At 52.8% G+C, this 16,871-nt stretch overlaps 1 protein-coding gene across 3 annotated transcripts in view; it reads right to left on the bottom strand.

The window, feature by feature from the left end:
• Nucleotides 1-10,556: 10,556 nt before the first annotated feature.
• Nucleotides 10,557-16,871, bottom strand: part of SMOC1 (SPARC related modular calcium binding 1) — a 156,865-nt gene continuing 150,550 nt past the window's right edge. For 2 of the 3 annotated variants that reach the window (XM_060620165.3, XM_060620167.3), the window contains exon 12: nt 10,557-12,675. In XM_060620165.3, coding sequence (XP_060476148.1) covers nt 12,659-12,675 — 17 coding nt within the window. In that variant the 3' untranslated portion in view covers nt 10,557-12,658. The remainder of the gene's footprint in view (nt 12,676-16,871) is intronic. The other variant, XM_060620166.3, reaches the window with a different exon arrangement.

Genomic DNA, 16,871 nt, shown 5'->3' with positions numbered 1-16,871 from the left:
GCATCAGAGTGACTAGGAAAAAGGCCAACTAAGATCCACAGCATGAGTCAGCTTGTCCACTTGATTATATGGAGCCTCCACTACCCTGATTGTTCTCAGGATGGCATTCATGCAGAACACGGGTATCTTCACACTATGGGTCTCATTTAAGAGGTCCATACATACATACCTTCTCCGAACTTTCTTATCACCAGTTAATTTTCTTCCAAAGTGTCAGTATCCGGTCACCCATTCTCCATTGCATATGAGTCAGTGTAGATCCACAGTTCAGGCCAAAGTGGAAAATCACATATACTGCCTGATGTTCTGTCCCCTGGGAGGATTTCCATTGACTAGAGTCTTTGAAGGCTGCCCAAGTGGGGCTAGAGCATGGCGCTGTTCACTTCTGGCTTGTGCTGGCACACTGTGCAGATCCACTCCCAAACTGGTTGTGTGCTTTTTCCGTGTTAACTGGTGGTGGGGACTTCTCTATGAAACTATAGTGTGGTTAAAGCATAGGCACCACGGCTGCAGGTACAGGTGCCACAGGAGTCTAAGTCATCTGTTTTTGCAGCTTACTGGTGCCTTCTTGACCTGACTGGCCTGGGTTCAAGATTTGTACCTTCCATTTTATAATGGAATTCTGCCTTGCAAGTCTAATTTTATAGTTTTTGGGGTAAGGCACCGGTTCTTCCTGAGTAATGTAAGCCACATGTCGCTTGGTTTCTTCCCCATTCATGTCCTTAAGAGAACTAATGATATTGAGCACATACTTGACACAGTGACTTGGGCTTGGTCTGTATCTCCGTCCTCCCAGTGCCTACAGGAGAGAAGGGACTGGTCTAGAGTTTTCTGGGTGTACTTCCACTTGCCCTTGTGCACATTCACAGCTTTTAATTTGTCTTTTCCCCCTATGTATGATGTGTAAGGTCATACAAAGAATCAGGTGACTCCACGCCTTTTATAATCACTGTTGTTACCCTGGTGACTAGGTGTTAGAACCACTTGATCTCCCAACACTTTGCCCTCCATCTTATGCCATGCTGCCTTCAGTGATATTTCGTTATCACGATGCCACCATCTACCATGAACTACTCGTGTCCCATTTGCCCTCATCAGGGAAGTTTTCCTTGGGCTGCTCACACATGACCAACCCAAACCAGAGTCCCATTGTATGAGTTTGCTTCCTGGGACCACTTCTTCTGTCAATTCTGTATCAGTCAGAATCCAGTAGAAGCAAATGGAACATTGAAATTGGGGTAGTCCAACGGTGGACAGGGTTGGAAATCCAGGGCCAACAGCAGTGGAGATGTCACCACCGCTTGGTACAAGTTTCAGAGGTGAAGAGGTTTCGGGACCTGAGAAGGAGAGTCATGTAGACACGCCTCTGAGAGGGGAGCAGTTTCAGTTGAAAAACACAACCAGCCCAAGGCAGCCTCACTGGAAGAGCCAGGAGAATAATTGCTCTGTCCTCCTTGCCCTCCCACTTCCCAGCCGTTTCCTGCTGGACTCCTGGCATCCAGAGGGCACAGGAGCTCCATTGACGCAGTTCATACAAGCCAGCCTCCCGTGGCAGAGCAGACAGCAGGTAGAGAAGGGGAAAGAATGGACCTGGAGAGTCAGGCAGGCGATTTCTGGCACACCATATGGAGTTGTTGCAATGATTTTATGAGAGAACAAACCTAGCAAAGTGCCTGACATATAGTAAGCACTCACAAGTGCAAACATTGAGGAGGCCCAGACAGGTGATGCTAACTGCTCAAGGACACACGACTAGGTCATAGCAAGGCCAGGTGGAGACTCCATACTTGATGCTGTCTTCGCTGCCCCTTCCCGCCCTGATAGTCCATGTGGCTCTGGTACTGACATTAAGTTGTCCCTTCACCCTTAGTTTCTCCTCAAGGAGTTATCTCCCTATAATACAGCTTTTCGCAATGGGATGCACATCTCATCACGCTATTTCTACCTTATTTCATTGCCTCGGCGAATATATCTCATTAACCTCCTTCCTGAACATCTCGGGTTTTAGATACCGACGTGATGCACCGCTCAACATCGTAGTAGACATTCTCCTTTTGCCACGGTTAATGGATTTTTCTGTTCATAGATGTCATACCCCTCTTTCGATACCAAAGTAAGTGCTATCAAGAATACTAAATTAAGCATCACAAGAAATGGGTTATAATTCTGGCTCTGCCACAAGCTAGGTGCCTGATCTGGAGAAGGCCCCTTCACTTACGGGGGGTCTTGCATTTTTCATGTATAAGCCATAAAGCAGGTGACTTCCTAGGTTCCTCCCAGCACCAAAGTTCACTGATGATGCAGAGGAAGAGAGGGAGGAGGATGGCTCACAGAATGAGCCCCGGCTTTGTACCAGGCACTGGGCGCAGTACTTTACCCTCATTGTCTCACTGAGCCAGCGTGACCACCAGGTGAGAAAGGACCATTATCCTCATTTTACAAATGAGGAAACTGAGACTCAGGGCAGACTAGTGATGTACCCAGAGTCACCCAAATACCTTTTAGCAGCACCAGAATGTGTACTGGAATCCATCTGATACTAGAAGCCAAACCCTAAACCAATGGTTCTCAAAGTACAGCTCCAGATAAGCAACAAAAGCATCACCTGGGAATTTATCATAAATGCAAATTCTCAGGCTCCACCTTAACTCCAGACTACTGGGGATGGGTCCCAGAAAACTGTGGTGGTTAACAAGCCTTCCATGAGTCGGATGCATGTTCAAAGGTGGAGTCCACTGTTCCAGTCATTATGTCTACTGTTCCCCCGCCATCAATCTCATCATATGCATCTCATTACATGCTCAAATATGCAGCTAGCAATATTGCTCTGTAAATACAGCCTCAGTGTCTTTCTATTCATGTATCCAATTTTACCACTAAATGTGCCAATTGCATAATTCTTCCTACATAAAGATCTCAGTATCTCTCATACTCCCTTTATTTTTCTTAAGTTTATTTACCTTGAGAAAGAGAGAGAGGGTGGAAGGGCTACAGAGAAGGAGAGAGAATCCCAAGCAGGCTTCACACAAATGAGCACAGAGCCCGACATGGGGCCCGATGTGGGGCTTGATGCGGGCGGGACTCACTGCAGGGCTCCAACTGACAAACCATGAGATCATGACCCGAGCCCAAGTTGATGCTTAACCAACTGAACCACCCCGGTGCCCCTTTCATACACCCTTTAAATGCTTTCCTACAACTGCCGTCATCCAGGTTTGGAAGATATTCTAAGCCTCAAGTTGGTGGCTCCTGTCTAGCAGAAGGAGCAGACATGAGAATTGATTATTTCCTGGTAGGGATAGGTGCTAGGATGGATATAGGAAGCAGCAGCATTAGATTCTAAAGCAGTATGTTACGAACAAAGAAGTTGGGGATTTTTTCCAAACAGAAGTGATGCTTGGATAGAGTTTCAAACATTAGCAAGAAGAATAGTTACTGTTATTGAGGAGATATTTTTGGTTTAATCTTGGTTCATTTCAAAAAAAATCAAACAAAAGAGAAAATCATTTCACCAACTCAAAGATTTTAGCTAGCTGCCCCCTGCCATGATAACTGAGAAAGGACCTTAAAACAGAGACTCCAGTTTTAACTATCTTCCCCCTGAAAGCTCAAGATTATAGCTGAGGTTAGAACAGGGTGGTTTGGGGGCATTCAGGAAAAGCACCGAGATTCAGATGGGGTGGACCAAGTTTTGAAGGACCAGGCATCGTTAACCATAAAGACAGATGAGGGCATTCATTCCAGGCAGGTTAATAATGCTGTAGGGAGACGCGATTGAGAGCAGAGAGTGGTTTATTATTTGTGAAGATCTGCTCTCATATTATGGCAGGGTGACCTTGACTGTGTCACCTAAGGTACTTAAGACTTGTATTTTTCACTTGGTTACATGCTTAAGATACTGTTCTTTAGAGTTTGGGAGGGACTAAAATACATAACTGCTCTAATTTATGCATCACCCTGCATCGTAGATTCACGATTATGTTGTTGACATTGCAGTTGTTTAGAAGAAATGGGAAAGCGTTGACTAGTAGGTGGCCCAGAGCACTGTCACTTATACGACTTACAGAGTGTGTGGATGTGCACCGGAGCTGCATGTCAATATCACAGTAATGAGATTGTATATTTTGCAGGAAAAGTGTGCGTGGGAGGAGTGGCTGAAGAAGAGGACCAGACCGAAGAGTTTAGTTTCTTGGGCTAAACTGAGGCAACTGGATTTATCCCAGAAGCTATTGTGTCAGTCTGCTCTGGTGACCATAACTCAATACCACAGGCAGGTGGCTTAAACAACAGAAAGTTATTTTCTCACAGTTCTGGAAGCTAGATGTTCATGGTCAAGGTACCATCAGGGTTGGTTTCTGGTTTGGCCTCTTCCTGGCTTGCAACTGGCCACTTTCTCACTTTGTCTAAGTGGCTTTTCTCTACACAGAGACATTCTCTGGGGTCTCCTCCTCCTCCTCCTCCTCCTTCTTAATTGAGAGAGCACATGCCCACAAGCAGAGGGGAATGGGGGAGGGCAAAGGGGGAGAGACGGAGAGAATCTCAAGCAGACTTCATGCTCAGCATGGAACCCGACACGGGGCTCAATTTCACAACTGTGAGATCATGACCTGAGCCGAAATCAAGAGTTGGATGCTTGGGGCGCTTGGGTGGCTCAGTCGGTTAAGCGTCCGACTTCAGTTCAGGTCGTGATCTCATGGTCAGTGAGTTCGAGCCCCACATCCGGCACTATGCTGACAGCTCAGACCCTGGGGCCTGGAGCCTGCTTCGAATTCTGTGTCTCCCTCTCTCTCTGCCCCTCCCCCGCTCATGCTCTGTCTCTATCTCTCAAAAATGAATAAAGGTTAAAAAAAAAAAAGAGTTGGATGCTTAACCAATTGAGCCACCCAGGTGCCCCTCTTCCTCTTCTTACAAGGACACCAGTCCTATTGGATCAGAGTCGCACCTTTCTGACCTCATTTACCTTAATTACCTCCTTTAAGGGCCCATCTTCAAATACAGTCACATTGGAAGTTAAGGCTTCAATACTTGAATGTTTGGGGACACAATTTGGTGTCTCCCCCTCCCCCCCCCCCCCCCCCCCCCCACTGAGGGACTCTAAAAAGGTGAGTAACATGATCTGATTTGCCTTTCACTTAACTCAGTCCCAGAGGTGGGGAGTGGCTAGAGTCCAGAGGCCACTCACAGCTATGGACTCCTGCAGGAAGCAGATGGAATGGTGGCAGTGTGGGAAGGAGGGCACAGAGACTTAGTGGGGGGACAATTTACAGGACATGGTGACTGAAGAGACAGGGAAGGAAGGGCAGTGAAAGGAGGAGGCACAGAGGGCTCTAGGGTTCCAGGCTTAGGGAGGGACTGTGTCCAGCACCAGTGAGAGGTGGGTAGGGATGATGTGTCCAGTTTTAGGCATATTGAGTTTTGGGGGGCTGTGGGGCACCCAAGGGGAGGTGTCCAGGAGCCTGGACTCTGCAGACATCCGGGCCGGAGTCTGAGACAGGGGCAATCTCAGTAGCAGATTTCAAGCGCAGTCACAAGTCTCCTGAGCATCTATTCCGGACTGAAAATAGCCCACACACGGCCCTGCAAGCCTTCTAGTCACAAATGTGAAAACCTCAAACACCAACAGCCTAGCGGGGGCAACACCTTAGCCTATTCCTAGTTTGTTTTTCCAGTTGGAGGTGCCTCGTTCCTCCCACCCCTCTTCCTCCACCCCCACCCTGCCTTTCATCCCCCCTCCCAGGCTTTTCTCCTGGGGCCAGCCTGCCAGCCTCTCTCGGCCCCTCCTCTGACTACTCCCTGCCTTTCTTCTGTACATCTTTACCTCTTGTTCTGTCTGCATCTTATCTCCTCCCTAAGCATGCACATCTCCTGTCTTCATTTTCTTCTTCCTTCCCTGCTAACGGGCCCCTTAATGTGGATCCCCTCCAAGGGAACCTACTCAAAGCCGCCCCAATTGCTGAGGGGCACCAACCCCTCTTGTCTCTGTTGGCCCTCAGCCTGTCTGGACCCCTCCCCTCTCAGTGGGTGCCTCCCCCGCCCCTGAAACACATGAGCCTTGGATGCAAGACCAGCTTACTTGTGCAATGGAGCACGGAGCCCGGCCAGAAGGAATCCAGGTCTGTGAAGGTGAAGGGAGCTACCCAAAGCCAAAGGTGGGGGGTGCAGTGGCTAAAGCAGATGAGAAGCTGATCTTCTCTCAGCCCAGAACTCATCCTGAGGCGCCTGGGAATTAACACCACAGGTGTCTAGGACCGCGCAGACCCCTACTCTCTCACCTCAGTGGGGCATTCGCTGCTGCCCTGGGGCCCTCTTCATCATCTGCTGATGCCCCATCGCCGCCCCCTCCAGGATAATGCTGCAAAGCTTTCCCGCCCTCCTGCAGCCAGCCTGTAGTCCTGCTCCGCTCTCCAGCTGTGCGGCATCCTGGTCCCCACCGGGCCCGTCCCACGCCCAGTTGAGGGTTTTGAAGGGACTTGTGTTCAGGGAGGTCAGCTCAACCATCCTGGAGTCCACTCAGCCCAGCACTGCTCTACCTGGGTCTCCAGAAAGCAGAGTTCCTGTCTCTAACAGGGAGGAGGTCTGCCTAAAGGAAACAATCGCTGAACACTGGGCAGCGGGGAGCCTGGAAAAACTGAAAAGACTGGGGCTCCCTCTTGCAGTTACAGGTCACATCTCTAAAAGGACTCCCCTTAAAGAGATCCAACTGCTTCCACTGTGTCAGCATCGCAGGGGGTCACTTGTGGGAATGTTGGCCATGTTTTTACATAGCCCAGAGGGCAGTGTGAGGAGTGAAGATGAGTGGGTCCCCAGGGGTCCTAGCTGGCCTCGGGGTGGACGCCCTAAAGGACTGTCTGGGACAGCAGGCCCACTAGTGGTCACTGATGATGGGAGCCCGGAGGTCCCTGGTCCTGGGGTTGGAGCTACTGGGGGATTCTCTCTGGGATCTTCTCTTGCATCTATCCCTCAACCCACAATAACAAGACTTTGACGAGGGACATCTCTATTTCCCCAGAATTACTGATTAGGGTCCAAACTAGGAAGAAAGATGCTAAGTATCCCATACCCTAAAGAGCGACAGCTGGGGCCTGACACCCTCCCCAAAGGGAGCATAACACTTGAAATAGCTCTGCACATGGCCACCATCCCCCATTCCAACCCATACAAGGTTGGGGAAGAGCAAGGAGGAAGCCGGCCAGGAATCACTACATTGCTTCTTCTCCTCTCCGTGAAGCCGAAGAAGCTGGGACACTCAGAGAGAACTGCTTCCGGAGATTTAGGCCAGTGACACCTCATTTTGCAACTGGACGTCTGTGATGCAGCAGAATTGCTGACCAGCCTCCCCAACCTGCTGCAGCCAGGCAGGGGGGAGGTGGGAGAGAGGCAGGGGAGAGGTGGGAGAGACGCAGGGGGGAGGTGGGAGAGAGGCAGAGCCAAGACGGGAGGCACTGAGGATCCCCCCCGCACCCGCGCAATGATGTGTGCGTTTCTCAAGGGTGAATGGACACCCCAGAAGGGAGCCAGGCACGCGCCATATCGCAGATACAAAACCAAAGGCAGGCTCCTTAGAACAAAGTGGGTGTGGGGAAGTACAGAAGAGGTCAAGTCTGGGCTGAATTTCCCACAGAAAGGCCCTACGTGGTGGGGAGGCCCCACTCTAGGAGCTGCCTTGGGCCCCCTACGAGAGCCAGCATTGGGGCACCTACCACATGGCCGTCCATGCTAATCTGTGAGGCCTCCACAGTGAACAGAGGGGAACGTGACTGTTGTCATGGTTTCCGCTCCCTCCACGGCCCCATCACTCGGAAGAGCGGAGTCATGAGAAGGCAGAGGAGGGGTTGTCTCAGAGCCTGAGCGTAGCCCCCGATCTCCTCCCAGAAGTCAGGGTGCCCGCTCAAGAGTGTGCCAGGGCGGGGGCGGGGGGGGGGGGTGGGGGGAGAAGGATCTAGATCAAGCCGGAGATTGAAGTTTGTAATGGGCAGAACTGGGCTTATAAAGAAGCGAAGTAACCAGGAGGTTCCCAGAAGGGAAGGCACATTCGTACTAAACCATAAATGTGATCTATCAGAGCAGTGGACACAAAATGCATAAAATGAGCCTGAGTGGCTCAGTCAGTTGAGCATCTGACTCTTGATTTCAGCTCAGGTCATGATCCCAGGGCCGTGGGATCGAGCCTCACGTTGGGCTCCCAGCTGAGCAGGGGGCCTGCTTGTGATTCTCTCTCTCTCTCCCTCTCTCTCTCTCTCTCCCTCTGTCCATCTCCCCCACTCCCACACTCGCTATCTCTCTAAAATTAAAAAAAAGAAAAAGTCCTTTTCTTCTTGGATAATGTAGGAATTGCAAATGTTTAATCAACATAGAAAAGAAAACACAAAGATAATCTACATTGTGAAACTCACCAGGTTGTTCACTAAATGTTTCTAGTTCTATTCTGGGCACTTACCAGCAAGCACGGACATACTTAGTGGCAGGCGTATAACCAAGGTCATGACCCTTCTCTGTATCAATTCATGGAAGTCACACAAAGGGGACCAGTGACCCAGGCCGTAGGGGTGAGGGCTTGATTTGGTGGCACTGCACGAAAAATGTCAAGTTTCACGTCCCCGCCTGAACAATCGAAAAAGAGGCAAGTGCCACAGGGCAGACGATGGGAGTGCCCCAAAGGTCTTCAACCCCACTGGTGGCTTTATGTGGGTCATTCAGGAACTTGGGAGTAAAAGGCCAGATGATCAGTCTGGCTCTTTCTGGTTTTTTTTGTATAAGGCGGTGGGTGCTGCCAGCTTCCCATCCCCCCCTGGACCCCCAGAGAACCAAGGGTGGGTACCCATCCGGAGGCCCCTCCTCTGATGCGAGCACAGGCCCACATCCCGACTGAAAATGTCCTCAACCCTTCCCTCCCTGTAGAGGCTAGGCATGGCTCAGGAGCCTCTTGGTGAAGGAAGAAACAGGATGGATCCGTCTTTTCCTTGACTGCTACTGGTGATGGCCCTCCTGTCCTCGGAGAGAACAGAGGAAGGCCGAATGGGGCTGCAGGCTGGCCCTGCACTCAGCTGTGAGCTCGGGCCCGTCCTCTCCCACGCCACGCTGGGCATCTCTGCTGGAGGCTAGGTCTGCCCCAAGTCTCCCACTGATGTCCTGCGTGGCCCAATGCCCCCCTTCTTTCTCTCCCCCCAATCCCTGAAGCATATGATAGGCCTCTGCAAACCAGTAGGCTTTTAACGTGACTCTAAACTGCTCAGAGAGGGGCGCCTGGGTGGCTTCGTCGGTTGCGCGTTCAACTTCAGCTCAGGTCGTGATCTTGAGGCTCGTGAGTTCGAGCCCCACGTCGGGCTCTGTGCTGACAGCTCGGAGCCTGGAGCCTGCTTCAGATTCTGTGTCTCCCTCTCTCTCTGCCCCTCCCCTGCTCACTCTCTCTCTCTCTCTCCCCCTCAAAATTAAATAAACATTTAAAAAAATTTTTAAAAAGTTGTTTTTAACTGCTCAGAGAAAAACTGCGCTCGTAGCTGAATGCAAGCACCTGGGGTCTGAGCTGGACGGGAGGGGAGAGAGGTGGCTATTCTAGCTCTTCGAGGAAGGGAGGCGGCAGTGGGCAGAAAAATCTGAGGGTGGGTGCCACCAGTAAGTCACTGGACTCCTGAGTCTGAATCCTGTGAAATGGGGAGAAAGACACACGCGTCACCGGGCTGTGGCATTAGGTATAGCAGGGCCTGTAAACACAGGGAGCTCTGGAGCCTGGAGCGAGCCTGGAGACACAGTGTCAGCACTAAACCTGTGTGACAACATTGAAGGGCTTAGACCCTTTCCCAGAACACTTAGCTGCAGAGAGGGTTAGGGGAGAATTTTCGAGAGGAATTGTCCTCTGTTCGCCTACAAAGGACAAAGGGATGGGCTGTGGCAAAAGAAACCTTGGGGAGTTTCTCAGAGGGTGGTGGGGAAACCATTTCTAGGCACAGCGGTGCACGGGGAGAGGGGGCTAAAGAAAGAGATACCAGTAGCATCGGAGAAAATCTAAAGCCTCACCTTGGCCGCCAGTCCCCACCCTGAAGACCTCCAGCAATGTGAACCAGACTAGCAGCCTCTGCCTGAATATGTACCCCCATCAGATTGGGGCAGAGACAGCATGAACCCCTTTGGGGGGGGGCTGCACCCTGTCCACAGCTGCTTCCCACCTGGGGTCTTAAGATGGGGATTATGGCCGAGGTGCCCACCTCCACCAGCCTGAAGCCACAGGGCAGGTTTCCCCCCCGAGCCTTGCCCCCGAAGCACTGCCAGCAATGTTCACTATGTTCCAGTGAGGGTTTGTGGGGGCAGCTGCCTGAGGAGGTAAGAGGGAGCACCGCAGAGATCACAAAATGGTAGGCGAGGGCCAAAGGGACTGGTCAAAGTCCTCACGGCAAAGCGTGGGGGCACCTCGTAGCCACTCGAGGGTTCCCTTCTAGTCTGACAACTCGGACTTCCTAGGATCAGAGTGAGGGCTCCTGGACCAGGGAAAACACCAAACTTTTAAGAGAAAGCAATCTTCCCATCAGAGTAAGCCCCCCAAAGAAAGAGGCAACGGCTACCAAGGTTTACCCATTTTTATTTTTTTATAAAACCAGCTACAAACAGTCTCCTTCCCTCCTCACAAACGAAAGCCACACAACACAGCCTACACGTGTGTGAGAGAGAAGATGGCAGGGTTGGGTGGGTGGGTTATGAATTTCCACAGGGAGGCACCCCCTCTGTGTTTTCATGCTTCCTCCGGGCCCGGGAAAGGGGCCGGGGCATTGAGGAAGGTCGATCTAGCTCCAGCACACCAAGTCATCTGGTCCAGGCCAAGGGGGATGGGGGGGTTCCCTTTCCTCCCTACCATGTTGGGATGGGGCCTCCAGTCACCCCTGAGATACCTTCTAGGATTTTCTCCATGATAGCAAGAACCTTCTCTAGCCCGACGCCCCACCAGAGCATGTCTTGAGAAGGTGCACTCCCCGCTCCGGGCCCTCGCTGAGCACGGCCTTGAGTGGGCCAGTGCTTACGATGCCAATGCCTTCCAGACCCAAAATGGGGTACACAGTCCGCCGAGGTGGGCGCACTTATGGGAATGCTGGCTGGGATATGAGAGGGGCAATCCAACAGGGGCATCAGTCTTGGGCTACCTGCCTTCCTTCGAGGCCACCATGGCCGCTCATGGGAAGAGAGGCTAAATGTCAACTTGTTGCCCTCTGTCTGACAGCTGTCTGAATGGGCGCAGCCACCAGGCCAGAGGAAGGCTGGACAGCCCACAGTGGAATCCCAGTAAAATGTCTGCAGAAAGCTAGGCCTCATTTCCTCCTAGCTGGGCTATTATCCCTGCACTTCTACAAGAGTCAGAGGCAGGAGGCCCAAGACTAGTTTTGCTCTGGAATTGGCCTTGAGCCTGGGAGCCCTTAGAAGAGCTTGAGAAACAGGAAGAACTTCAGTATTGGGTTAAAAACCAAATAAACCATTGAGTTTACCAACAAGGTGGCTCGCTGGGCTCCCCCCTCCAGCTTGTGGTAACCACTGAGGACAGGATGGCAGGGGAGATAGAGAATGGATGGGAAGCCCCAGTCTGACCTCGCTGCTGAGAGTCTGTCTTGGGAAGCCTCACTCGTGCATTTGCAGGAGGCTGGCACTGCACTCATCAGTGTGGGCCTTCTGTCCTCTTCCCTCCACTGCTTAAAATTGTCAAAAATCGACTAAATAGAAGGCCCCACTGTGTGTCTTTTTCTTCTTTGCCTCCCTTCTCCTGCTTTACAGAGTAGATGCTGAACGTGGGTGAAAATGTTTCAAGTGGCTTCATGCAAATGGTCTGAGGGTCATTTGCTCGGTGGGTCATGAGGATACTGGTGTGCCCACGGATGGATTCTGGGCCACGCGTCGGTCTGGAGAGCAGGAACATGTGACAGGGGGGAATTGATGCCAGTGCTGGCTACTGCCTGCCCTCCAGGGGCAACTCCCACCTGCCCCCCAGCCCAACCTCCCTTGAGAAGACCAGCCTCCCAGTGACTTGCCAGATCTGACAGCTAAATCAAGGGGCAGTGCCCTCCTCCCACCAGAAAAGACCCCATGGAGTCTACAATATGATCACAGGGCTCCCATCTACATGCACACAGGGGTCGGTCTCCGGCGTGGCTGGGGGTGCAGTTCTGGGTTCTAGAAAGCCGGGCCGTGTGTCCGGAGCCCCACAGCAAGAGCAGGGAAGGGGGTGGAATAAACAAACAGCAATGCCAACACCTGTACAAAAGAACTATACAATTTACATATATATTTATGTACAGTATATAAATCTCTTTCTTCTCAGTCCCAGCAACAAACACCTTCCCCCCTCCCACCCAAAAAAAACCCCTCAACGTTGTCAGTAGCAGATCCAAAAACGTACAATAAGAGAGAGAATAAACAGTCTTTTTCCCTTTCCTTTTCCCACTGTGGTATTAGATATTGGTATTTAAAAATGAAACCAAAAAGAAAACACGCAAATGGGGGTTGTCAAAAGTGCAAACATGGTGGGCACCACTTATGTTACATGGGATGTGGCTGGGCCGGGGCGGGCGGGGAAGGGGGAGGCGGGGCGTCGAGGAATCGGTGAAGGTTAGGTGTGTCGGATGGTCTGGATGGTCCGTCCTGCCTCCCTGGTCTCTCCACCTGCCCATTGGTTTTCCACTCCTTAGACGAGGCGTCCTACTGGGAAAGGGAATAAGCAAGGAGTTAGAGGTAGGTTTACGGCGTCCTACTGGGAAAGGAAATAAGCGAGGAGTTAGACGTAGGTTTACGAGGAACCCAACGACACGCATCAACTACTCCCAACCTGGGAGTGGCAGCGGTGGGCTTACAGGTGGGGACAGCAGGACCCTTGTAGTGCTAACCAATCCTTCTCTTTGTTCTCGGCACAAAAAAAAAAAAAAAAGAAGAAGAAGAAAGAAAATGGGAGCCAAAGTTACTTGGCCAATTCCTCCACTCCTGCCGTACTACAACGCTACATTTAGGGGGTCCGTGGCGGGGACCCCAAAAAGAAGACAACTTCCTGAATCGGTTTGGACCTGCTCATTTTTCCTGGGGGAAGCTGCCAACACTACCACCTGCAACAAACAGGAACATATGACACTCAAGTGGCCTTGGCCCCGAGAACTGGTGGAGCTTCCTTTCTACCCGGGTGCCTGTCTCCTGCAACCCCCTGAATGAGGAACGGACTCGAGAAAGAGCCAGAAGTTGTGTGGCTGTGCCTCCTGCTCTGGGGGTGTTGGCGGCCCTCTTCTGCCCGGGTGAACCCGCCGCTGGCCAGCACCTTTAAACAGAGTCCCTTTTCCAAAAGGCCAGGCCCTCGTTGGGGTATCTCTCTGAAATCCCCTCAACTATTAGCTAAGAGGGCTTTGGTGCTGAGGGACATCGGCATAAGCTTCTTGGGTCCTGGTTCTCCAGGTCACAGAACATCAGGGTGGAGAGAATCTTGGCCGTAACCATGTGGTCCAGCCTCATCATCTAGAAACTGAGGCTTGCAGCAACTGAGGGACTTAGCCAAGGCCCAAGCCTCCCCCTGCTAATGCCCACTCTGCCCCACTGGGGGCTTATGGATCTTGGAGGCTTCTGCAGGGCCCAGGGCTCCTCGAGGAGGAGTGGGAGCTGAGAGGCGGATGCACCAAGAACTGGGCCAGCTCTGCATGACCCCTGGAGGCCGCGTGACTTTGTGCATGTACCTCAACGCCACTGGGTCAGTCTACAGACTGGGAATCGGGGCCACAGCTGTGCTGTCTCCGCTCTGCCTCTGACAGGATCACCTTGAGGGCTGACTGAATTCATGAAGTGGAGAGAGGGCTTTGAAGAGCATGAAGTGCTGAGGGGACCCGCGCCCACCCAGCCGGTCAGGCGAACCCACAGCTCAATGCTCCCACCCCCGGTTTTGCTAACATTCCTAAGCCCTGAGAAAGTGACACAACCCAGGGTGGGGTGGGGTAGATGCTGGTATGTCTGATTTGACAGGTGAGGAAACCAGCCTGGAGAGGGAGTGGCAGGCCCAGGGCAGGCAGGTGGGCAGTGATGGGATCCGGCCTGGCTCTGAGTCTCATCGCTCATCCACTCGGCCCAGCAGCGGCCTTTCTCAGCGGTGAGCAGAAAGATTCCCACAGAGAAGGAGGGCCCTCTAATCATGCCGCCCGCCGAGCTGAGAAGTGCAGGGCCCCTGGTGTCCAGGCCTGGCTTGTGGAGGCTCCCGGCACTAATGCTTTGCCTACATCACATGGCTTACTGCTCGGGGCAATTTTATACGATTGTTATAAAATGACCACGTTGTCTCCATCGTATGACGGAGGAGCTGTGGCTCGGAGACAACACAGCTTTTACGTGGTGAAGCAATCTCGGACCTGGCTACCTTCTCCCAGGGCCTTGCTTTGAACCACCGAGGAGGGCAGGGGACAGAAAAAGCCTGAACCCAGGGCAGGCGGCATCCTTGGGCAATTCCAAGGGAGGGCTGGGATTTTTTCACCAACGGAGGAACTAGTCTCCACGCTGCCTGTACGGACGCAGGGCGGGGACGATAATCCTGATGAAGATGTTTTACAAACTGAGGAAATGTGGTCCCTCGGACCCAAAGCCACACTCATCCCTAAACTTCGTGCACTCCCCCAGCCCCCGGGAGCCCCCCACCTAGCCTGCAAGCCTCTCTCGGCCCACCAGAGGGCACCGCATGACATCAGATGACCAATGCAGGGGCTCATTCCCCACATGCCTTCGGCCCAAGCGACTTTTCTGGGGCTCTCCGGAGCAGAGCGACCCAGGGACGCTGCCTTCAGCCCCTGGGTGTGCTCCTCCAATACTAGCAATTTCTTTTGCACGTTCACTACGAACCAGGTCACTGGGCTAAGTTCCTCACGTGCACCATCTTGTTAAACCTTTGCACCCAATCTAGGAGGTAAATGCTATCATCTCCATTTTGCAGACGAGGACACTGAGGCTCAGAGGTTCCAGAGCTAGCAAGCGGCAGGGCTGGGATTAAAAGCTAGGTCAGGCTGCCCTCAGAGCCTCTGTTCTCACCCCCAGCTCCCGCCCCCACCTCCCCGATGCCTCTCACTAATGCTCCCTTCTCCTGCAGGCACTGTCTGCTTGGAAGCTACGGGTTCTCCTCCCGAGTTCGAAGGCGGTGCCCCGGGCCCAGCAGCCTCTACTCCTGCTCATGTCACCCCCAGCTGGGCCTGCTCCCCCGCTTTCCCGGACTCACCGCTGGTCTTGTCTCCCTTGGCCTTCCTCAGGCAAGCAAAACTGGCCTGCTCACACAAGGGACCACCTTCAAACACTCTGGGGTCCTTCTCATGGAGGGGACAGCATTCTGGCCTGGGAATCCTGAGGCTGGGTCCAAATGCCAGCAATGATGCCACCCCACGTGGGCCCTCTGACCTCGAGCAAAGTGCTATTCCTCTCTAGGCTCGTCTAGACTCCTTGACTGCAAAATGGGTTGAGGACGCACACACACAGAGACCTGCTTACATTCGTACGCAGACACACACACACACACACACACACACACACAGAGGGACACATGTACGGACATGCATACATGCATGCACACGCACAGACCATGTACACACATAGGGAGACAGGCACACACTCAGACATGCACACAGACACCTGCACACACACACACACACACACACACAGACATGCTCGCAGGGACACTCACGGACATGCCTATGCATGACACACGCAGAGACACGCACGCGGACACAGGCACCCCAGCCATACTTTCAACCAGGCAGCGCATTCAGGGGTCAGCGGCGGCCGCAGAGCTCTCGGGCCTCTCTGTCCCACTTCCGGGGTGGGGAGCTCAGGGGGAGGGTCGAAGGTGTTGGGTGAGGAAGGATGGCAGCTGCACTCTAGGGGCCTCCCTGGGCACAGCTGTGAAGGTAACTTGAAACTAAAGCCTGTTCTCAGCTGAGTCCGGCTTGAGGAGGAGCAGTGCTCCCTAAATACCACAATCCAGGTGACAGTTTTCCTGGGTGCTTCCCTCAGGTCCCGTGTGTCGGCCGGGGATGGCAGACACCTGGGGCCTGGCAAGGCTTCAGAGAAAGGCTAGGAAGCCCCTCTCCGCTCTGTGGCCAAGAGGTCACCACACTCGGCCTCCCCTTGGCATCTGTGTGCTGGGTAGACCAGAGGGGACTGAGGGCAGAGTCATTACAGATCCCTGTGGGGCCATCCCTCCTCGATCCTTACATGCCCCTAGGTGGGCCTCGGGTCTACGCTAACGCTGGGTGGTGTCTTTCCAAGACTGGTCCTCTGCCTATGCTCCGAAAAATGGGCACAAACCCCACGGGTGTCAAAGCGTGATGTCACCACAGGGGGCAAGCCCCTCGTTCATTCATTCATTCATTCACTCGTCCGACAAGGATCTGATGGCACCGTGCACCGCGCTGGGGGTAAAACCGAGGTGACTCAACCCAGGGCTCCATGGGGGAATCAGAAAAGTCAGCTGCAACACAGTGTGAGAAGTGCTGCTGACCAAGGCAATAATCTGAAGAAGAACAGTAATGTGGAACTTCGATTCAGTTCCTTCATTGTCTCGGGCACCGTGATAAGTGTTTTCACTCACTGTCCCACTGAGTCAGCACAACAGTCCTTTGAGGTAGATACCGTGGTTGTTCCCATTTTACAGATGAAGAAACTAAACTCCAGAGTGGTGGAGTAATTTGTATTTGGTGAAGGAGCCAGTCTGTGGCAGAGGTGGGGTTGGAGCCAGGACATCGCACTGTGCCCTGGGGACCCAGAGTACTATGGGAACACAGAGAGGCGTCCTCAATCAGACAGGAGTGCCCAGAGCCATGAGCTCACTCACCCAGGGTCACACACCCCAGAATGAGGGCCAGAACCAGCTACGGAGGGGGCAGGTCCCAAGA

Source organism: Panthera onca, chromosome B3, assembly GCF_046562875.1.
Source record: "Panthera onca isolate mPanOnc1 chromosome B3, mPanOnc1 haplotype 2, whole genome shotgun sequence".
NCBI lineage: Eukaryota > Metazoa > Chordata > Mammalia > Carnivora > Felidae > Panthera > Panthera onca.
Note: the sequence above shows the minus strand (reverse complement) of the source record. Positions and strands in the feature narration are given on the sequence as shown.